This window comes from Podarcis filfolensis, assembly GCF_964270895.1.
Source record: "Podarcis filfolensis genome assembly, chromosome: 7".
Lineage (NCBI taxonomy): Eukaryota > Metazoa > Chordata > Lepidosauria > Squamata > Lacertidae > Podarcis > Podarcis filfolensis.
The window spans coordinates 50,929,161-50,953,693 of NC_139603.1; the positions used below are offsets into that span (position 1 = coordinate 50,929,161).

The 24,533-nt window shown below is 40.5% G+C and overlaps 1 protein-coding gene across 50 annotated transcripts in view; it reads left to right on the top strand.

The window, feature by feature from the left end:
- Positions 1–24,315, top strand: part of DTNA (dystrobrevin alpha) — a 179,431-nt gene extending 155,116 nt beyond the window's left edge. For 14 of the 50 annotated variants that reach the window (XM_083622908.1, XM_083622910.1, XM_083622921.1 and 11 more), the window contains 8 exons: positions 759–872; positions 3,060–3,156; positions 4,725–4,745; positions 10,171–10,330; positions 12,243–12,332; positions 12,988–13,156; positions 18,228–18,270; positions 20,583–24,315. In XM_083622908.1, coding sequence (XP_083479034.1) covers positions 759–872; positions 3,060–3,156; positions 4,725–4,745; positions 10,171–10,330; positions 12,243–12,332; positions 12,988–13,156; positions 18,228–18,249 — 673 coding nt within the window. In that variant the 3' untranslated portion in view covers positions 18,250–18,270; positions 20,583–24,315. Of the gene's footprint in view, positions 1–758; positions 873–3,059; positions 3,157–4,724; positions 4,746–10,170; positions 10,331–12,242; positions 12,333–12,987; positions 13,157–15,847; positions 15,981–18,227; positions 18,271–20,582 lie in introns of all 50 variants that reach the window. The other 36 variants (XM_083622954.1, XM_083622912.1, XM_083622950.1 and 33 more) reach the window with 5 other exon arrangements.
- The last annotated feature ends 218 nt before the right edge of the window (positions 24,316–24,533 follow it).

Here is a 24,533-nt window from a genome sequence, read left to right on the forward strand (position 1 = left end):
TGCCTGGAGGACTCCCAGTGAGAGGAGAGGAAGCTGAGGGAACACTCCACAAGGGAGGGTGCTTGAAAACGGGTGAGAGGCTGCCAGCTCTGCAGGCAAGCGGTGACATAACTTGGCTCCTGAGCCCCACAAGGGTGCCACAGAAAGAATGTAGTTGGTCAAGGGAAGCATGGACTCAAAAAAATTGAAAACCTCTGCCCTAGCACAACAAATACATAAAAAGAAGAAACAGACACTTTGTGGTTTGTTAAGTGATGGGGAAATGCATTGAAAAGTGTGAGATGAACAATTGACTAATAAGGACACATATAAACACCCCGTAAGAAATTGGAATGAATGCAGGACAAATGCTCATCATCGTTTAACCACCCCACAGACAAATCAGAAAGAATGTTCAACAGAGTCCAACTAGGTAAATCCAGAAGTGTTGCACCACTTGAGAGTGAAGGTGCTGTGCTATCTTCCAGGCAGGTGAGACACACTTGCTTACCAAGAGAGGGAGGAGCTAGGTAGCAGGGAAGTCAGCACAGTGCAAACACACTAGGTGCTCCTGCTGGTGCTTTTGCACCATATTTACCTCCCTGCAGTCTCTCCCTCAAGGTAAGCAACAATAACCCACCTGCCAGTTAGTGAAGCAGTTCCCCTGTCACCAGCTGCTCCTGATGTGCTTTTGTGCAGGCACAACCCAGGATGAATGCCCAATAAACAGGTGAAACGTTACTGACGGCTTACCTCTTCTTCTTCTCTTCTTCTGTAAGAGAAATCTTACAAGAGATTCACAGGCTGCGACTTGAACATGAGCAGGCGTCTCAACCCACTCCAGAGAAGGCAGCGCAGAATCCTACTCTCCTGGCAGAACTTCGGCTCCTGAGGTAAGTATATACAGTATATTATATTCAGCCAATGACTTCAGAGGTTTTTTATTTAAAAAACAACACAATCTTACACATCTCTACTCAGAAATAAGCCACATTGAGTTCAGTGGGGCACACTACCAGGCAGCATATACTGTTTTGAGGTTGTGTTTTCCATTATTGATTTTACTAATGGAGTTGTCAAAAGATAACTCTTCCTCTAACTAGAAAAAAATAATGGCAGCAACATGCAGCATGAGTGTAGTAGAACTTATTAGAAAGTGATCAAGATCAATGTTCAACTTTAACTGTTTCCCTTTTGGAGATCCATCCTAAAATGTGTTTTAGAAAACTGCTTTAGCTAATAAGGTGAAATAGTTTTACTTAAAAAAAAAAGTCCCTTAATTATGCAGTGCTGGAATTTTTACTTGACTCTCTGAGGCTGTAATCCTGTGTACACTATCCTAGGGGTAAGCCAGTGTGTGTGGTGCTTGTTTTTGCATTTCTTTGATTTTGCTTCACAGATAAAAAAACATAATAACTTTCTTTCAATTTATTGACACTGAATGTCCTTAGAGAGCTTTGTCAACAGAAATCTGTCCTCCATTTTAATTTGCAATGTCACAGGAAGCAGTATCTGTCCAAGCTTGTGTGAGGTCAGAATGGTAATAGTTAATTAACAGTTAAAGGGGCTTATTTTAATTCCTTGCACAACATTTGCAAAATAGCCAAATGAAAGCTTCTCAACATAATGAAAATATAAGTAGCGACTATGTGGTTGTTCCCCAAGTGTTTTGTGCAGTGCACTGGTTATTTCACAGTCCCAGGTTCTCTAATAAAAATATCACTGTGGCTCTCTAACCTGAACACCAGGCTTTGCCAATCTAGTGCCCTCCAGGTGTTTTGAACTACAACCAGTGCTTTTTTCCTGGGGGTACACAAAGGTATGCAGTACCAGCACCTTTTTTTCTCGAAGAAAAGCACTGACTAGAACACTAATCTGCATTCTGCTTAAAGGCTGTTCTTGCTGGGGGGGTTCAAAAGATCCCAGAAAGCTCAAAAAGTCGGCCCAGTAAACTGAAATCAGGTGATGGGGAAGAAAACTTAATTATTAAATTGTCATTCTAGTTGGCTAAGAAGTTGAGAGTGGAAGTTAAGATAATGTCTGTAAGGACTCTTCCAGACATCCTTTTTTATTGAGCATTTATCATGATTTGTGCTTGTTATGTTATTTCAGCAGCTCTATGTTATCCCCAATTAACACTCAACTTTAAAAGAAACCAGAAGTTAGTACCTCCTTAAAGGACACTGAACATGTTCCTTACATTGAAAAGTATAGTGTTTGAAACTATATCTGTTGATACTGTAGTCAGCAGAGGATGAACATGTATGTGAATGCACCTTTGAGGCAATGTGTGTTGTGCCACATAATCAGCAAATAGATGCAAGATCATACTCAGCAGTGTGGCATCAGTTTGTCCTGGATCAGGAGACCTTTTGGAATAGCTGAATTACCAGGGAAAGGAATCCCAAGAGCTAGAGTAAAACATACTGAAAAAGCAACTTCTGGTTCCAAACCCAGCCGACAGTTAAATAGGCTTTACCAACTTGAATTCACAATGGCGGAAGGAGTGCAGATTCTGACAAAAATCCAGGATGTCAGCCTTTTGTGTGGGCAGACTTTTAGCCCGTAAACATTTGATCCATTAGAGAATCAATACTGAGTATCAGACTAGGTTAAGGGAGTGCCAGCTTCATATCCTCTCTTGAATGGGTCTCCTTGAGCAAGTTATCCCCTCTCAGCCTAACCCATTTTCTGGATTGTTGTGGAGACAAAATAAGAAGTGAGGAAAGGACTTTCTATGCGTGTTGTCCTGAGCTTCTTGGAATAAGAGACAGATAAAAACAAATAATAAAATAAATATATATTTGGTGCATTGGAGTAGCATGGTGGTGAACTAGGAAAAGATTCTGGAGGGCTTGTCCATGGCACCTCATCTGCTGCAAGAGTGGAACCAAGCTCCATGTTTTGAACTGTGCTCATGGTCAGTCTTGGGGCAAAAACTTCCTGCATAGGAAATCAGGTGCAACATTATACCACATGTTTTGGATTACAAATGCAGGCTTTTCCACTGCGTGTTCATTTGTCTGGGAAGCTTTGGAATGGTTAGCTACATGCCCTGATCTTAAATGCTTATTTCTTAGGCAGAGGAAGGATGAGCTTGAACAGAGGATGTCAGCTCTTCAGGAAAGCCGGAGAGAACTCATGGTTCAGTTAGAAGGCCTCATGAAACTGCTAAAGGTAAACTATTTTAATTCCCAAGCCTATACGATTTCTCTCCTAGACCAGGGATGTGGAACCTGTAGTCCTCCAGATGATGTATGACTATAACTTCACCCTTCCCTGAGCATTGGCCATGCTGATTGGGGTTGATGGATTCTAACAGCAGCTCAGGGGACTCCAGATTTCCCATCCCTGCCATAGATGTTTGTTCTGGGAAATACCTCCCACTAACTTCAGATGTTAATCATTCCCATTGCCCATACAAATAGGTTGCTGTTGCTGTTATCTTTTCAACCTACAATTTGACCATTCTTTCCACAAAAACAGCAGCAATACCTTTTCTCCAGGTACTTAGTATGCCCTTTTAAATGCCCTTTTCTCCAGGTATAGTGGTGCCCCGCAAGACGAATGCCTCGCAAAACGAAAAACGCGCAGGACGAAAGGGTCTTTCGGTTTTTGCGTCGCTTCGCTAGACGATTTTCACTATGGGCTTGCTTCGCAAGACAAAACGTCTTGCGAGTTCTTGCGAGTTTGTTTTCTTTTTCTTTAAGCCGTTAATAGCCGCTAAGCCGCTAATAGCCGTGCTTCGCAAAACGAAAAAACCGCAAGACGAAGAGACTCGCGGAACGGATTAATTTCGTCTTGCGAGGTACCACTGTACTTAGTATTGAGGGGCTAAGGAGTGTTGTTGCTAGTTGTCATATTTCATTATATACACCCCCTGTTTATTAACCTCTTCAACCTAAATGATTTGGAAAGGGACTAATGTGCAGAAATGCATCCCTTTGATAACAGAAATTAAGTTGGGGAGGGGAAGGGGCAGACGGGCAAGGACTCAACTTCTTTGTTTGGAATTTTGTTCATATTTTAAAAGATCAGTCCTGGCATAAACTAGCCTAGTCTCATTAAACTTAATACCTGCAGAAGCTAAAATTATATTCTTTTCCTGTTAGCTACCCATAATTATCAAAGTATATTCATTGATGTACAGAGATGCACAGCAAAAGAGCTATTAAGCCATCTTTGCTGTTTCTCAATCCTGTACAGAATCATAGAAGGGACCCAAGAGTCATCTAGTCCAACCCCCTGCAATGCAGGAATCTCAGCTAAAACATCCATGACAGATGGGCATCCATCCTCTGCATAAAAACATCCAAGGAAGGAGGCTCATAATATATACATAATATATTTGCATCCAACAACATGACAAGCTTTAGGAAATTTGAGGCTGGCCCCTTTAATGGTTTGAGTGCACCACTTAACTTGGAGCTGTGTTGCTATATAGCCACTCCTGTTGTTATGTATGTACAGTGAGAACATTTAAAATGTAAGAGTCCTGCTGAATCTGACCATCTACGGTACTCTAGCAGTGATTAGCCAGGTCACTCCAAAACTTCTCAAATGGGAGAGAAAGGCAACAGCTCTCCTTCATTATTGCCCGCCCCCCCCCCCGGAAATTGATGTTCAGAAGTATGCTGTTCTAAGACCAAGGGGTGACAATCCTGCTCTGTAGCTGCAGCTCTCTCCCCTATCTCACACTTTAAGCTCAGACTCATCTGACTTGCAATGATCCAATCTTTCTTTAGGAAGAAGAATTGAAGCAGGGAGTAAGTTATTTATTCTGTAGATGTCACTAACTCTTAAGAAGTGCTCCTGTGATCCAAATGTGCGCTTACTACATCTGCTTGAAATGCGTTTACATGCTCTGGACCAATAAATAACACTACCTAGCACGTCTTTAACCTTTTATCTGAGAAGTTAAGGTACTTTAAACAGTCAGCTGTTATGGCTCTCTTGATAGGTCAGCAACAACAAAACAGATCTCTGTGGCTCACTACTGATATAATGGTATCTTTGGCATGAAGAGCAATAACTCTTCAATGCTGTCCAACACAAACTATTGAATTGTGTGAACGTGAGCAAACTCCTTGAAGTTGAAAATGTAGAGGTACTTCAGATTGATGAAATGCTAAGTCCATCCCCCAACCCAAGTAACAGCTTTGAGAATATTTGAAAAATAATTCCATAACCTATTTGTACTGAAAAATGCACTAAGGTTGCGTTTGTAATTATCTTTCCAAATGCATTAAATTACACTGAAGCCAAAGGAATAATGTTGCTTAAGTGACTAAAGTGTAGCATTCTCACTGGCTCAGGAAGTGTTGAGGGATTTCTCACTATACTAAAGCAGAGTTTTGTTTCTTGGTTCAGCTACGAAATCAATGTGCAGTAGCTAGAACTATGTGCACACAGATTAGGAGAAAACTGGTAGTATTGGGCCATTGCTGATCTATTGGTATACAGTGGTACCTCGGGTTAAGAACTTAATTCGTTCCGGAGGTCCGTTCTTAACCTGAAACTTTTCTTAACCTGAGGCACCACTTTATTATTTTTTTTAAAAAATAAATTTTTATTAATTTTCCAACATATATTAAAACACAATACAAGACAATACATAAACAAACAAACATATAAACACGTATAATTTCATAACCTCTTTTTCTTAAACCTTATTTCAACGACTTCCCCATACCTCCCTTTTCTGCATCCCTGTTTTAAACTTTTCCAGCAACCCCTAATTTCAATTACTTATAATTCACTTTCTTTAATCCTTTTTCTCTTACCCAATTATTTGTCACTGCAATTCTGTTTTACATTACCCATGACATTTTAGCACTCATTAATTTTACAACAGTTCTTAAGATAAACTTTAAATTTCTTCCAATCTTCTTCCACTGTCTCTTTTCCTTGGTCACGGATTCTGCCAGTCATCTCAGCCAGTCCCATATAGTCTATCACCTTCGTCTGCCACTCTTCCAGCATGGGTAGTTCTTGTGTCTTCCAATACTTTGCTAAAAGAACTCTTGCTGCTGTTGTAGCATACATAAAGAACGTCCTATCTTTCCTTGACACCAATTGGCCCACCATGCCCAGGAGAAAGGCCTCTGGTTTCTTATGAAAGGTACACTTAAGGACCTTCTTAATTTCATTATAGATCATTTCCCAGACCTTGATCCTTGGGCACGTCCACCAAAGGTGGTAGAAAGTACCTTCAGTTTCCTTACATTTCCAGCATTTATTATTGGGCGTATGATAGATTTTTGCAAGCTTGACTGGGGTCATATACCACCTATAAATCATTTTCATAATGTTCTCTCTTAAGGCATTACATGCCGTACTGAGGCACCACTTTAGCTAATGGGGCCTCCTGCTGCCGCCACACCACCACCACACAATTTCTGTTCTCATCCTGAAGCAAAGTTCTTAACCCGAGGTACTATTTCTGGGTTAGCAGAGTCTGTAACCAGAATCATCTGTAACCCGAGGTACCATTGTATCTGCATTAAAAGTACTATTGTTACTTTTCATAATGTAAGATTTGAGCCCACTTTTTTATTGAACCCAACTCACTGAACTCATTTAAGTAAACAATCATTCAGACTGCAGTTTTATGCTGAATTTTCACTCAGATATTTTCAATGTGAAAAGTAGGTTTTGAGGAGTGTGAAAAGCATCCTGATCTCCCCACTCCACATTTTTATGGTGTTGGGAAGGTTATACCTGATCATGGCCCCAAAATGTTACTGCTTCTTTGCAACTTCAATGGTTTCTTTCTCCTTCAGTGCAAGATCCCTGCCAATCAGTGATCACATAGAGCTACTGATGGCACCAGAGCATAAAAATCACATTTGTCTAACAGACAACACTGAGGGCTGTGGTTTCATTTTAAAATATTCATGTCCTACCTTTCTGGGGGGTGGGCTGTGGAATATCCAAGTTGACTACACTGCATGGCAAAACTTTCGCCACACATTTTTGCATCTGACTACTAGTGACAGCAGTGCAGTGAAAAAGGACAACATCCCCATTTGGATGTGCATCTGAATACCAGTTTTCTCTATCAACACTGTGTTACTTTCACAGGCTGCACATCTCCACCCATATTGTACCACTACCAGTCGAGAACATTTAACTAGGAGGAACAAAGGAGCATCTACCTTCTGTCTGTCCTCCTCCTCACTTTCCCCAAACCCCATCCATTTGTGAATACTTTTTCACAAAAGGGTGTTTAGCCAGCAAAGTGGGAGCTTTTCATGAGGGGTGAAAAGATTTGTAAAGGGGGGGACCCACTCTGTTTCAGCTCAGCATAAGTGCATATTGTTATAAAGGGCAAAGATATACAGATCTATCATATATATTTTCTGCTTAGTGTACTAAGCATTTCTGTTTTCCATGTTCCTAATTTTTCTGTTCAGAAATGTAGCTCTTTTATTTTGTATAGATTTCTACCCTGGTGATTCTAACCTGTGAGCCACTCTAGCTTCCAGCAGAGGGAGCTACATACCAAAGACTAACAGAAGAGATTTGTTTTAAGTTTTACCAAACTGAGGGGAGGGTGATTGTAGATAAAACTTAAGTATCTTACTACTAGTTTCTTATCAGTGCACTCAGTGAGAAGATACAGATGACATTCCTCATTAAAATTGTCATTGTCTAAATTATAGCTGCTGTAACAGGAAACGGATTTGTCTGTTTGCAGACATAACAGCAGTGTGAGCTTGACTAAAATAAATTTTTAAAAAAACCTAGAAATGCCAAATAGATACTTCCAGAACTAAGAACCCAAAGCAGCTCCCATACTTTTCTCCAAGCTCTACTAGTGTTTATCTGGGCATCAAGATTCTAGCCACTATGAATAGTGTAAACTGTGGGGTTGGCAGTTAAGGGATAGAATGCAGCTATCTCCATACAGAAATCCACATTGGAACCATGGCTTCCAGTAATCGGGATAGTAATTCCAGAGTGGACACAGAACTTACAGCAGGATCAAGACACAATCCAGAAATAAAGAGAAGTTTCTGGTGTGGGTTGAGGATGTTCCCTCCTGCCTTGTGCTAGTGCAAAAATGCAGCTGAATGCCCCAGTTGCATTTGAAGGTCTTCTATACAGTGAGGTTTGTTGTGTTGTGTTGTGTTTTACCTTTGCCTTACTGAATTAGAGTGGACTGAGGAAACCATTCCTGCTTCCATGATCCTGTTCAGAATTTTGGTAGGGCAGAATTGAAACAATCCACTCTCTGTCACGACTCTGCAAGCTCCCAATCGACCCCCATTCAGCCCTTCTTCTAAGCAACTGAAAGGAAAACAATTATCTGCCTAGGTCTCCCAGTTTCAAGGCCAAGAATCAAGGGACAAAGCCTTTCGTCCTACAAACACACCACTACCTCACCTGGTGTGACGTTTTTTGCACTAGGCTCTACCCCAGTATATCAGAGTCCACTGGACTCTACCCTCTAAAATATTTGAGCCCCTCTCCCTGGCCCTGAGGGCGCCACCCACCCAAACACCAGAACTGTTCTTCTCAGGAGTTGGCAGCCCTCAAACAGTAAGTGAGCTGAGCTTGGAGCGCCCCCAGGCCTGGCAGAAGTAGTTTAGATGTCACTTCAGCCCAGCGACAGTTTCCCTACAAATTCCCAGGATTCCCAAACATTTTTGCCACATCAGGAGCAAAACGGTGACTTGAAAATGGGGTGTTGCTGTGGAAAGAACTTGGAAGAATGGACCACACCTCTTTCACTGTCCAGTTACCACTATGAGCCTATTAGCAACTGTACTCTACTTCTAAAAAGTAAACAAAGTCAATTAGGTTTTGCTCAAAGTAGACCCATTGAAATGAAAGGCCCTAACCTAGACATGTTAAACTTCAATGGGTCTACCCTGAGAAAAACTTAGTTGAATACCGCTCATTAGTTCCATGTATAGACTCCTATCTCTGCAGTCCATTCCCATTCCTTGCATAGAGTTTGTAACTCTAAAGCAGGTCTGCAAAACCTGTAACCCACCAAGCTGAATGCTGCTCATCAACTCTGTATGGCAACCAGGTGGGGCTCAGTAAACCACCTGCTGCTGCTCCCTACGTGGGATGAGAAAAACAGGATTAGCTGGTAGAGAATCGATGAGTATAAGATCTTTGTGTATTCTATGACGTGTTCTGCTCACTTTCACTGACCAACTACATGTCTTATGACTGATGTTAAAACACTTTGTCCAGGATTAAGATACCCTCCTTAGGCTCACATAAAAGGCTTGCATGCACTCATGCTAGGGTTTGCTATTTGGTTTTGTTTCCTAACAATAGCTATTTGTGCTGTGTTTTAGGGCCAAACTGTGCATTGCCTTAAACATACAGCCAATGATAACTTGCATCATCTCCTAACAAGCTTTAATTAAAGCAGAAAGTGTGACCTGACATCATCACGCTTGGCGATTTCCTTCCCCACCTTGCACCACCATAAGCAGAAGCCATTGAAAGACAGCCAGGGCAGAGAAGCACTGGGCATGAGGATGGCATGGAGTACTGGGTCCATTTCAGGACCCCACACTTCTAGTATTTGTTTTAGAAGGGAGTTCCTACGTCTAATTTTTGAACACAGTTCTTTTCTGTATGAAAAGTTAACAATTCTATCCAGGACTTCCAGTCTTCTTAATGCAAAGACCTCTGCATCTGTGTAACTTTTCTTATGTACTTTGTAAAACACATAGAAGCCTATTTTGGCATTAAGCAGAATATAACAGTAACAGTAATAATAATAATAATAATAATAATAATAATAATAATAATAATAATGCAAAATAGAAGACTGTATTGTATTACTATGCACATTGTTAACATGTAAAATGTAAAATATAAAATATAACATTGTTATATTTTCCATGGGGGTGGAAGTTCCATATATGGGGTTTTTTTAATGTCCATTTGAACCCTGGAACTTATCAGATCCTTTTGGCCATTTCTCCCGTCTTACTTCACTACATTTTTGCATTTATGCTGTTTTACTAGTATGCACGCCTGACCCCATTAACTAACAAAGAGACTGATGTGCTCGCTTTCCATCAGGATGATCCCAGTATTCAGCATGACATGGCATTTTCTGACTGTTTGCACAGTAGGAATATAATTGGTGATGGCAGCGCTGGGGCGCTCTCTGCTGTAAGTCGTGCTTAACCCACTTAGCAAACCTTTTTATTCCAGACCCAAGGGGCAGGCTCCCCACGCTCTTCTCCCAGCCACACTATCAGCCGGCCTATTCCTATGCCCATCAGATCTGCGTCTGCCTGCTCGACTCCAGCCCACACACCTCAGGACTCTCTGACAGGCGTGGGAGGAGATGTGCAGGAAGCCTTTGCGCAAGGTAAGTTGTGCAGAGCATCCTTTGGTACAAAGTGGTTGTGCTTAGGAATAGTCAGGTGAGGAAAATGCCCTCCAACTCAATGACTTCTTCCCTTATCGCACATATGCCATGTCATCTACAAATGAGTTTTTTTATCATTTAAGGTGGGCATAGCCAACTGATGCGTCCAGATCAGCCCCGGAAGCATAGCCAATGGTTGGGGTTGATGAGAGCTGTACTCCAACAACATCTGGAAGGCACCCCAATTTAAGCTAATTAAAAGCTTGTGTTTAAAACAAGTGGTATCAGTGAGAGGATTCCTAATGGCATAAAACAATTGTAAAAAGTTAGTATTGTTTCACCATAATGAAAAGCATGAGGAAAAGATTTGGCCTAACTAACTAAACAAGCCAGATTATGTGCAACAGACACAACATCCTCTATTAATCAAGTGTACATAAAGATGCATTGTATTCTCTGGCCATAGCAATTATACTTCTTCATAATGTGCCACATTGTTGCATGATAATTTCTCATGCCAGCTGCTAGACTCCTCCGAGTCCTCTTCATTGGCCTCCAAGTCCCTATAACAAAAGTGATTCTTTAGTTAGGAGCACCAGTTCCCCTGTATTGCTTTAGTGCAGAGGCGAGGACGAAATATAGAGCCCAGGGACCAAATGCAGTCCTCCAGGGCTGTGTATTTGGACCTCAGGACTCTCTGCAGGCCACACACCCTCCCCAGGCTGCATCTCTCATAGACTGTGCTCTGTGCTCTTGTCTGAATGTGTATTGTCCTTGGGTTCTAATGCCTCTTGCTTGCCTGGATAGAAGGTGGGAAGACGTGAGGGGGTATGTATGGATAATTCTGAATTGTGTGGCTGGAACATAGCCTCCACTGGAATATAACCTCAATGAAAGGCTGTAAGAAAGGGTTAAAAGTCCCTCCACTGCTCAGCCTGCTTTTTGCTTCTGGCCCTGATCACCAGTCCAGCATGCAGTCTTTGGAAGATTGCCCACAGGGGAATGTAGGCTTTGGGCTGAAGAAGATCCCCCTCCTCAGTCTTTGTGGATAGTGCATGTGGGCTGGAGCAGTAAACAGTTGCTGAAAGTATAAGTTTGCAGTGGAGGAGGAAGCGGGTAAGAAACTGGGAAACTGTGTTAGAAAATGCAAACTATATGAATTTTGTATTTGGTTCTTAAGCAATGAAGATCTATAGAAAATAAAGAATAAGCATGGGAAGGATTAAAAGCCAGGTTGCTGTTTTTAACTCAGTGGAAAATGGGGTTGGTTTTTTATTTGTTTGTCTTTGTTGTCTATTTTTGTAGTGTTCAGTATGGAACTAGCTCATTAGAAAGTTATATCGGAAGGGATGGGGAACCTGTGTCCCTTCAGATGATGTTGGGACTGCATTATCCCTGACGGTTGGCCATGCTGGCAAGAGATGATGGCAGCTTGAGCTCAACAATATTTGTGGGGCCAGACATCCCCTACCTAGGTTCTACCAGTTTAAGACCAGAGGCCAACATGAGTTTAGTGAAGCTGGGTTTTTGAGGGCTTGGGCAGGTACCATGAACTCTCTGAGGTTTTGTTTTTGTTGGCTGATCACAACACCATAGCAAACCTTGCTTTGGAATGTCCTCTGAGTTTCCAGAAGTTGATTGTGACATGGAAAGCAGACTGGATATCCCATTCCTTTGGATCCTGGTCTATATTTTATTCTAGATTGGTGGCACCAGCATTAGATGAAACACTGAGCAGTGGTTGCTGTGTGGTGTAGAAAAGGGGAAACCACGTCCACATAAAAGCTACATGAATATAGATCTAAAATGTGTTTTTCATTTACTGCACTGCAGTTTAATTACACTCACTAGGTTGTTAAGCTTACAGGGGGTAAGGAGACCTCTGAACATAAAGCTTTGCTTGTCTTCCCAGGTTCAAGAAGAAATTTAAGGAATGACTTGCTGGTAGCAGCAGATTCAATCACCAACACTATGTCTTCTCTGGTGAAAGAACTGAACTCAGGTCTGATTATTTAAAAGCAGAATTAATATTTAACCATTCAACACTCTTTTTAAAAAACCATAATGTTTATAGACTACAAAAAGAGATGTACAGTATGTTATGTAGAAGATGTTTTTAATATGTAAGGAGAAAGGTGTGGCAAATTCTGTTGAAGACAGTCGCCCCCATCCAAGGTAACTAGAGTGCAACGCTAAGAGTTTCTTTCTCTCTCCCACTCACTCACACACAAAATCAATTTTTTACTCTTGAAGCAGAGTTGCATAGTTTAACGCTATATGGGTAACAAAAGAGAGTCCAAACTCTGCAGTGTTTTGCATAAGAAGGTTTGGCAGCAACCCATTGTTAGAGCTGTGGCACTGTGGTACCCATGCTGACCCCTTCATTGGTTAAAGGGAATCAGCATGGGGATTGGCCTAATCCCTGTGTAGTTAAGGGATATCAAGGTGCACTAAATAATCACACCTGCTACACAATAAATAATCTCTGTGCATGAGTATCAGCACTACATGTGTAAAGTAAGCAAACTAACTGTATGCAACTGGTGTGTTTATAGCCATTTAGGATGGTGGTGTAAAGTCGGTCTGTGCTAGAAACATGAGAGAAACTTCCTAGAGTTCATGTAACCATAGTACCATTGGTGCCTTTCTTCCCACAGAAGTTGGAAGTGAGACAGAGAGTAATGTGGATTCTGAGTTTGGTCGGACTCATTTTGATGACCTTGTTCCATCGCCAACTTCTGAAAAGGCTTTCCTTGCGCAGATTCATGCCCGGAAGCCAGGATACCTTCACAGTGCAGCTGCCTCTGGCACCATCCGCAGTGATATGTGGGTAACTCCTTGTGCTCTTTATCTCTCTTTCCTTATTAAATAATATATATTCCATATTGTCTTCAATAAACCATCTCTGAAGCTAAGCAAATGTGGTATGTACATGTAATATGGAGTTGCTCTCTTAACCAAATATTAGGCCAAGAATAGCAATGAGGGCTAAATGTGTTTAAATCCATTTTATGAATCTCACAGCCTTCAAAAGAAAAACAATTATGCGGTGATTTTAACTTGGAAATTCAGCACTAAAGCAAATAAATGTAGAAACTGTTTGTTTTCAGGGCAGAGCCCTTTACTAGGAGATGAATTTAGCAATTGCTGACCTCCAGCTAGAGGAAAATAATGTTTCCAGTGGATATTGTTACAGTATATGTTTGTGGGATGGTAGGCTGTAGACCTGGGCCCCCTTCTAATTCCTGAGGTATCCAGGCTAGCTTCTTGGTGAGGTGGTAGCCTAAGTCACAGGCCTTTAAGGGAACGGGAAATGGCTCAGAAATTAGCCTCCTCTTCCCATTCCACATAACAAAAACTGCTCTTGAAATTTTATTTTGTTACTCCTAATCCTTACAAACTGCTGGCCCTTATTGGTTCACAGAGTAGACAAAAACAGCAGTTGCACAGTCCACGCTGCTGACATTCTGCACGCACTGTGACCTGGTTCACATGTAATGCTGAGCCAAACCATGGCTAAGCATGAGTGAACAGGTACTTAAGAGTAGAAATCATGTCCACTTTGCCCCTAGTCTTGCTCAAACCCATGACCCTGAGATTAAAAGTCTCATGCTCTACCAACTGAGCTATCCCTTCAGTCTATATGTATAGAGGACACAGAAACAGGTTGCACCCCCAGCAGGGTCCCTGGAATACATGGCCCCTTCCTCTGCTCTGCCTTCTGTTTACGTATGTTAGACCTTAATTAAAAGCCATGACTGGAATTTGGCTTCTAATAAATTATCCCAAATGAATCTCTTATTTACACTCATCCTCAAGTGTTTTGGTTTTTTATTTATTTCGACTGTGTCAGACCAGCACGGCTACCTACCTGAATCAAGTGTCAAGTGTTCTGCATTTTTTTGCTCAGTTTCGATCTTTATACATACACCATTTAAGCAGGTGGATTTGCAGTAGGACAAAGCCATTCTAGCTGCAGGGGGAAAGTCAGTCCCTACCAAGACAATCTAAACCTAATTTCTGTATACAGAATTTCCAATGTTGCTTTACCTCCCATTTACAAAACAGTGTTTCGCAATGTAGAATATGACATTTGCAGAACTTTGCTTCGTCTCAGATTCAGAGAGAAATTCTGCATATCAGTTATGCCAAAGCATTAAAGACATACTGATGAGTCACAAATGTAGGAAAAAAATACATACCAATACATGCCTATGCCTTATATCCTCTATTCAGGTACATGGTGAAGACTTTTTAAAAACTTTAGCAGGCATCTTAAGTTAGCCTTTTTTACTTTATGTTTAATTTAAACTGATTTTATCTTTGTATCATTTTGTAATCTCATTGTGCACAGCTTAAAAACTATGGTGTTAAGTGGTATTTCAGTTGCTGAAATTAATAAAAAGTAAAGTAGGAGATGTTCTGATTAAAGAATTGTTTGTGATTTCTTTAAATATGCATGTTTTAATTCAATTAATCAGAAGTTTAAGCTGCAATTCTAAGTGTGGTTACTAGGGAGTAAGCTTTACTGACAAAGTGGGACTTACCTCCAAGTAAACATACATAGGATTGCACTGTTAAATCAACTAACACTGTGCAAAAGAATCCTAAGCATGTTTAATCAAGCATGTTCTTGGTTTACTGCTCATTGTTTGTTTGGGGGAGACAAACTGCAAGCCTGGGTTAATACATACTGCTAAGCCAAACTCTGACTTTGCTTTGGGTACCACAGAAGCAGTGGGTTTCTTTCGACAACTCAGTTGGTGGCATGCAGCTGAGAAATTTTGTGGAAAGAATAAAGCACCCATGAGCTTAGCTCTGAGTACCTGAACGCTTGCTCATTCATGCTTAGCCACAGTTTGGCTTAATGTTATGTGCTAACTGGGCTAGTAAGTGTGCTTTAGAGAAAGCAGTGCTTATCTTTTCCCCCAGGGTACTTCCTGTGTTCTCGGCTATGAATTCCTACCCAGACCAGAATTATAAACACAGTTCTGACATAGATGGCTACGTTATCTCCTTCCTAGATTATACCATTTCAGACTGCAGGTGTTGAGGGTCATATTGTAATTCTCATATGTTGTTGTCTCTTCAAAGCGAGAGAGAGAAGACTCCCTGCCAGTAGAAATCTATCATATTTCTAGTTTACAACACACAGATAGTATTTATTTATTATGTGAGGAAGCAAATGCAGCCTCCAAATTTTAGGCTGACATGGTGCAGTCTAGGAATTTATTTTTCATTTCAGAACAGTAGTCAGGGTCTAGCATACAGTAATTATCCCCAAAGGCATTGCAAGCAGGAATCTCTCTGTGAATGAACAGATCCATTTGAAAGATGAAATGTGAATGTGTAAACAAATAAGTCCTCTGTTTTGAAAGAATATACAGTATATGGAGTTTTTAAGAAATACACAAAACAGGACTTGCCTTTCAGAGTTCATGAAGAAAACACAATGAGTCTTCTGAATGTTAGCATTTTAAAAATTTTAGGAAGCTATTTATTAATAATTGTCTTTAGGGTTACAGAAGATGGAGACCCTTACGTTAGAGCAGATGATGAGAACTATGAAAATGACTCTGTTCGCCAGCTAGAGCATGAGCTCAAGATGGAGGAATATTTGAAACAAAAGCTGCAGGATGAAGCTTATCAGGTAAAAATAAAAGGAGAGCTCAGCAAAGTATTTAGGTAAAATTAGAATCCACAAATGACACTGTGCTGGATTCTGTTTTGGTTGGATCTCAAATGTGTTCTCTGTAGAGCTGAGGCGTCAGATTCCAACTAGTATTATATTCATTCATGTTTCTATGTGTGAGTAATCAGGAAGTGCTGTAGGTATTGAACTGAACAAGGCTGACATTAACCTCAACAGGCTGTTAGTTGATGCATCACAAATGCTAATAACATTCTCTGTCAACAATGTGCTTTGCCAACTGTTTTTACTGATTTGCAATAGAGTGGTGCTTGGCTCACGTGTGCATGTTTGGCACTTATCAGCTGGAGAATAGAGTGAAGATTTGCATGTGTAAATGAGCCATCACTGATTTAATCTCGGAAGGTTGACCTTCCATGTTATCCATCGCCAGCTCAAAGAATGTGCTCAACAGAGCAACGCAATCAAGTTTTGAGTAATGAAGTAATGAGAAACGAAGTGATGATATGCATATGGAAACCAGCTCTATATGTTATTTCATTCAAAGAAAGTTAGGCTGTGGCCCTTCTGCATTAAGGGGCTCTTATCATAAGAGTGAATCTCAAGAGTCCTCATGCATACATACAAAGAAGCAAACAAATGAAAAAAGGAACAGCAGACAGGTAGTCCAGTCCTGTGGTCTATGTAAATATATGTTCAAGTTACCAAAACATCTAAGTAGCAGATGTATATTCCTTTCATATCACTTCTCATAGAAGATATCTCATAGAATCATAGAGTTGGAAGGGACCCTGAGGACCACCTTGGCCTACCCCTTGCACTGCTGGAATATGCAGCTGTCCTTTAAGGGAATCAAACCTGCAACCTTGGCGTTGTTGGCACTATGTTCTAACCAACTGACCGATCCAACCTGTAAAATGATTGCCACTATGCCAAAGCGGAGCTAGCTGGAATCCTGTGCCTCTCCCAGCACTGTAAAAAAATGCAGCCATAGCAGTACGAAAGAGGCACTGTCGCCATGGCCACTCCCCCACCGGGAAGTTACCAGTGGTAAAGCACTTGGTTTGCTTGCAGACAGTCCCAAGATCAGTCCCTGGCATATCCAGGTAAGGCTAGGAAAGACTCCTGCCTGAAACCCTGAAGAGCTGCTGCTTCCAGTCAGTACAGTGATAATATTGATCTCAATGGACCAATGGCCTGACTCTGTGTAAGGCTGCTTCTTATGTTTCCTATTTTCCCCTAGCAACTCTGTTGCTACCTACTAATTATAACATCGCTCCCAACATGGCTGTAACTATGCATCGCATAAAGCAATCGCCATGGAATGATAGCACAAAAACTGTGATAGCGTCACATTATGAGCACATTGTCAGGAACAGACCACGCTGCTTCTTCCTGTGCAGCTGGTGCCATATCCCAGGGATTACAGTGAAAGCAACCCATCCTTGCCCTGACTCCTGGCATAAGATAGTTCATAGAAATCCTCTTGTTAGCCACCAGACATAAATCAAGGAAAGGATTGTATCATAGGCTGGAGTCCTTGGCCTAGTTAGATTCCTTGAAGATAGTGTTCCAGGCACATGTGCAAGGGCGGATCTGCTATGAAACCAATGAAGCTTAATAAGCAGGGCCCCTAATCCCAGAGGGACTCCAGAAGAAACTTTAGTCTGCATTGTTTGAAAATCTAGTAGAATCAATTTGATTAATTTTTGGTTGTACATATTTCAACAATCCCAAAGTTTGAGAGTCAGTAGCATGGATGTTGTAAAGGTATGATGATCTGTTGTGAAACAACCCCATTGAAGAAGATAACAATAGTTACCTAGACCTCAATGCTGCTTCTAGCTTCAGGGCCCCCAAAATTTACATTCGCCACTGTATATGTGCATAGAAAATTACTTTATAAATGAACAGTTGACTGGTTTGAACTTACATGAATCTTGCCTGTCAAAGAAATCACATTCCTTTTATACTACAAGGCACTGAACTATAGAAGGTCTAGGCACAAGAATTAGAAGAGAGTATTCCTTTCCTCTCTGCTCTGGTGCTTGTAGCAAATGACCTTTGTATTCAGAAGAACAGCAGCCTTCTTACAGGATCACCTGGCATGCAAACCTCCTTCCTTATAAATGTGTAGTGTTACTGCTCTTGAACACTCACTCACCTTTCTTGTCCACTGCTGTCTCCAGAATGCTATGCTGGTTTGGCTGCTCACATCTTCAGTTTTCACTCTCTTTTTATTCATAGGTCAGCTTGCAAGGATGAGTAACTAGTATCACTCTCCTCTCAAGTAAGTATTCTGTTAGTCTAGATCTCTGGTCAGCAGGTGGTTTTACAGGCAGGATGAACTGGTTGTGTGTGAAGGAGAGAACTGTTCAAGCCCAAAGTGGACTGTTGCCAAATTCAGACATCCTTCTCTTCCTTCCTCTCCTTTCCACTGCCTAGAATTGGGCACAGAGACTAGTGTGTAGCACTAGTTCTCCTACTGCTAGATCCTCCTATTGCTGGCATGTTCCTGTGGGTCTCCCTTTCCTATTCTCTTGCTTTTTTACTTTGTAATGCAACTGGCAAGGCAAGCAGGGGCTTAAGTGAGATGAGTTTCTGTGTTTGTTTGTGTACTTCAGTTTCTCCACACCAAGAGTCTGCCTCCCATATTTTTCCTCTCCCTTAAGAAACCGAGAGAGGCTAGCAGTTTTGGAACCTATGGCACCCCTCAAGGACCAGACTGTACCCATGCACTGCCAGTTTCTGACCTTTAGTCTAGTACAGAGGTGCTCAAACTCCCCCCCCCCAACCACTTGAAAATTGTTGATGGTTTCGGTGGATCACGTAATGATTTTTGTTCCTGTTGTAGCAATTGTAACATCCGTGTTAGATGTTATATGAATGTTAATAGTATTTTTAGTACTTCTTTTCTTTCTTGTATTTTATTTTATTTTATTGCATTGCATTGCATTGCATTGCATTACAGTTTCCATTACATAGCATATAAGAAAGAAAAGAGGCAATTAAAATGCAATTAAAAATCAATATGGATATTTAATATCAGCATCTGAATAAAGGTGGCCCATCTGAATGAAGCTCACAGACCATAGTTTAGGAACACCTAGTCTAGTGGAATGATTTCATCTGAAAGTTGGCACTTTTAAATTTAAGTACCATCTAAAACACATGCGCAACCTTGCAGGTTGCTACATGCATTAACTAGTCAATTCAAGCCATCACTCAGAACTATCCCTCAGAACTATCCTCTAATTTGCAGGTTTTAATTTGCTGCCTTCAAAGGTGCTTTTAATGTATTTCTAGCCCACCTGTCCTTCAAAGAGCTGAAGGTATTATGCACAGTACACGCCCCCCCCCTTCCCTTCAAAAACGCCCTTGTGAGATAGGTTAGGCTGAGAGTTGGGGACTGGTGCAAGGCTACCCAATGAGCTTAATGGCTGAGTGGCAACTTGAAGCTGGATCTTTCAAGTCCTAAACCAACATCCTGTTCATTGCAGCACACTGGCTCTCCCACATACTGACTATTTCCACGTGGTAGTTATGCATATTACAGAAATTATAGAAATGATAGTTTCTATAGAAACTAGCATTTCCGCAGCAGAACTCGAGCAATGTGTACAGCTCAATATGTTCTTGTACACCTCCATGCTTTTACTCCACCTGTATATTATAAGTGCCAAGTCACAAACTATGCTTGCTGAGCAGTACTGGTAAAGTTACCAACCTGAAGAGGAGTGTATCATATTGTTAAGGTAAAACTGTCACCCCAGGATATCAGATGTACTGTCCCTAAGTAACAAGATGAATGATATGGAATCTGGCCCAATACCATTGTTCGTATTTAGATTCAACTGATTTCAGTTTAGAAATGTGCCATCTGGATTCAATCAAACTGGCCACTACTATGATTTGTAAAAATGTGTTATCTATCATATGCCAGCAACAGCTTGCTATACTTTTGAAAACATTGTGTAAACAGTGTTACAAGATTTTAGGTGGCAAAGATACAGTTGATGATTGCTTATGGCAGAATTTGTTTTAAAAAATAACCTGCAAGGTTGTGTTTTTATACTGTACTTTATCCTGCATTACACCAGGCACCTTTGATACTGAAGGACAAATTCTAACATTCTTTTAAAAAGAATTGTACCAATACACCCTCTAATAGCAACATAAGATTGTTCTAAAAGGTTTGCTGAGCATCACTTTGTGGCTTATAATGTAAAACAAATACACACTTTTCTCTGTTTCAGGAAGCTTAAAATTAATTTCACGAGTCCAAAATTCAGTTGCATGGTCCAGTCTATAGAAAATTTGTCAAATTTAAGTCTCTTCAAAGTCTCTGAACAGAGAGAGCCAGGCTACATTTATCCATGCACAACCCATTTATCTACTGCAATGCATTGTATGTGGGGCTGCCTTTGAAAAGCAGGATACTGTCCTTAAATTTTATGTGTGTGTAGGTGTGTGTGTGCGTGCAGGAACTCCATGTATGTCATGGATCAGAGAAGGGCTGTGTATTTTTAATACGTCTTCCCCTCCCCCTGCACTGCCAATATGCATTATGCAAGCTTGACAGTATATTATATATATTGACAGGAAAGCTGCAGTCAAATGGACAATGAAAGTGACAGAAGAAAGGAGGAGGAGGAGGAGGAGGAGGAGAGCTGCACTCAGACGGATAACAGAGAGAGCCTGGCTGCCAGCTTCACAGAAGAAGCAGGACAACAACACATGCAGCCCCTCTGACATAAGATAACCAACTAGTTTTGAAGACTGTAGCACAGTATTTTTGTTCTACCAGTTGTAGTTTGTAGGTGTTTGTTTTGAAGAGAAAAAAAAAGACTTTTTATTTAAAGCTAACTTATATCAGCTACATTCTATGTAACATGGCTCATTACTGGTGAAGAACACAGGCTGAAACAAAATGCCGTTATTACAGTTAATGGCAGTACTAACAAAACACTTAAGCCCTTTGCACATAATGTTGAACCTCTTCAGTTTACAATGACAATATTAATATACTGTTTATATTAGGAGTTTGATTTCTGAATAGTTTGAGATTTTAGAACACTTTCCTACACTGTACATTGTTTTTCCACAGAGGAAATTTTAAAAGCTACAAATGATGCATTTAACACTGAATGAATATACTCCTGAGTGTACATATTTATAGCCCAGACGCTAGACTATGGCTGCAATCCTCCAGCCAGCTGTATGTGCTGAATCCCGCCAGTATCTGTGGGACTTCAATGCACATGTCCAGCTGCAGGATTGCAGACTTAGATTGCAATTTGTTTTACAGTCTTTCTGCAAAAAAGAAAAAAGAAACGAAAAAAGACTTGTACAAAATGCACTAAGAAGTATCTCTATGATTTAGGGCTACTACATAACTTAGGAATGTTTTCTTCTTTCAAAGTAATCTAACAAATCAGCCATAGAAGTTAGTGTAAATATTTTCTTTTCAAATAGATATCATATACAAAAGGCAACATTCAAATGATATAGAATCTAGTTTTTAAAATCAGCACAGATCTTCTTAAAACTGTGAACTATGTTTTGAAATACTCGTTGCTAAAGCTGTTTATAAACCACAGGTGCCATAAAATCCCTAAACTAACTCGCGTTAACGTATAATCTTTCATAGTATTGTTTAATAGCTGTTTTAGAACTTTAGTAAGCATGTGTTCTTTCACATTTCTCCATCCTTCATATCCTGTTTGTTGAGGCCTTCAGCTTTAAATGTACAGGCTTTAAAAGTGCGCTTGCAACTATTTTATTTTATTTCTGAATGTGCATTGCCTTAGCCAGCCACCAGATGTTCTGCATGCATTCTTGGAAATGTGTAATGAGACTTTCTTTCAGGACTGAATGGGGATACTAAGTATATCTATGAAAAACACAGAGGGGAGTACAGTCCTTCTACTAACTATATGTAGTTACAAAGGTGTCTCTTTGAGTAACACTTAACATCCTAGTTCAACTATATAACAGGGAGGAGAGAGACCACTGGCCTTTGCATCCATCTGGATTATAAAAAAAGGGGGGGAGTTGCAGTGAGATTTCCCAGCCATTGGTATGCATTGAGTTAGCCAGTAGCAACTCACACCAATGATATTTTAGCTAGGAATAAAACATTAAGTAAGCGGGAAATTTCTAGGGTTCCACTAAGGTTTTGAATACATGGCACAGCAATTCTAATAGTGGATGTCAGTTTGGAAAAGGGTCAGTTTTATAAATCCCGTGTTTCATGGAAACATCGTAGAAAATGTCCTATCATTATCCATAACAAAGCTTCTCCCAAAGAGCTACTACAGAGTTTGTCCAAATTAGAAGTTTAATCCCTCTTCTACTGGAAATAAGGATTGGACAAACTTACTTGGGTTAAAAATAATTATTAGTACTTTTCACAGATGCATGAAATCATTGCTACCACTGGCCACCTTCCTCCTTGTGTATGTTTCAGCATTGTCTCTATGTAGTCAAATCGCACGAGTCAGACAACTGCAGAATATAAAATATGTTTACATAGAGACACTCCCTAACCCAACATTTGCAATAAATAATCCTTACTCCTGTTCATATCTGCCAACAGGTAGATACATCACAGGTTATGCATAACCTGTGACCACTTACCTCTCCTGTACCCTTCTCTCAGGAACCAGAACTCTACTAGTGCCTGGCACTCAGCAGATAAAACCACTACAGTGTTAAGAAATCTTGCTGACACGTCGCTCAGGATTCCAGTCAGGTGTTTCCTGAAGAGAGACAAACTGGACCAGAACACAGCTCTGTCTGAATGACCCAAATCCAGTCGCATAATTGCAGTTGGGAGTAATAACCACATTGCTTTAAAACATTTTATTTGCACACCTATATTGCATGTAAGATCCATGCATGAGTCTTACATTTCAAGGTTTATGTAGCACTATTGCCGTCTTCATTCTCTCAGCCTGGTTTTAGCACATAACCCCCAAGCAGTGCTCTAGGTGGCCTGCTATGCTCCGGAACTCTAAGATTAAGCACTTTTTAATTTGCCTCTCCACAAAGAAAAACCTCGTTTTACAATATTACCCAGCTCTTGAGCTGGTAGTGGCCCAGCAAGGACAGTACTTCCCCCAGTTTCTCTGCAGCATGTGTTGCGGAGGGAGCAGGAGTGCCACCATCTATCCAATGCTACCATCCAACCAACCAACCTCCAAGGCCATCAGTCATTATAATGCATCTTTAAATAAAGATGTACATGTGATAAAGTTCCACAGATGTTATTCTGTGACCAGACCACATTTTCAATTCCTGGATTTTATTTGTGCTCTTCAGGCCTCCATGAGTTGGATTTTATGTGCGGGTGCCCCATTTAAACATTATGCACAGGTGTGGGTGTCTGGTGGGACAGATATGCCTAGAGGGTGACACTGGAAGGCATCACCTCCCACAAAACCGACACACATGCCCATGTAGGAAAGTGGTCAGATGGAAGTTTTGTCCCAAATGGGTCTATGTTTTAGCCCACTCAGTCCTCATCTATTTGTTTAACTCGGTTTGGATTGTGAACATTAAAGTTACAGAAAGGGTTGAACTGGCCTGTTATTAAAAAAAATCTGGCCAGTTACCGCAGCCAAAAACTCCTGTTGTGGATTGTCAGTGGAAAGGTAGTGAAGAGAGAGGAATGAGAATGTGAAGAGGAATATGATTCTTGAATGTTGAAAGAAAAGATGGAGAATAGATTCTCTGTAAGTAGTAATGTTAACTAAAAACTGCATTAAAAGGTGTGTGGCCTTTGTTGTGATAATATGTATTTTCTTATATGCATGAGACAAAATGTTGCATCATTATTTAGCACAGATGTCTGCCTTTACTTTAATCATCTTCTCCCATCTTTATTAGTTTCTTGGAATTGCTGTAGATATTTATTGTAAATACTGCAACCTCAGGTTGCAACAGTTAGGTTGGTTCAATTCAGTGAAAGGAGCCTTGAACAACGAGCACGCTGCTGTGTCCTGAGAAGAGAGGGCATCTTACTTGTGAACCAAAAATGTATGAAGAGTTACATCTTGAGGCTACTGTCTGATGTTTTTAACTACTGTTATTTCACACCAGTCCAGACAGACTCACACTACAAATTTTACATTGTTCATTGGTATTGTAAACAGAACTATTATTGTATGGGGTTTTTTTGTATTGTTGTTAAGTATTGTTTTGTGTGTGCGTGCGTGTGTTCAAACCTACTGGGGACATGTTATATTTTGAAGTGATTAAACTATTTAATTGTGTGTCTATATTTTGGAATGGAATTATTTCTTCATTAAAAAAAAATAATTTTTAAAAGTAATTCAAGAAGACTCTGTTTTGTTGTTTACACTGGCCCACAGGCTCACTCATAAATTTAATTTATAAAATGGCTTCTACCCTACCCTCCTATTTTAACATTGGGTGGTATTCCAACTAAGTTTTATTCAGAGTAGAGCCATTAGAATCAATGGGTGTGACCAAGTTGGGTCCTTTAATTTCAGTGGCTCTACTCTGAGTTGAATACCACTCATAATTATG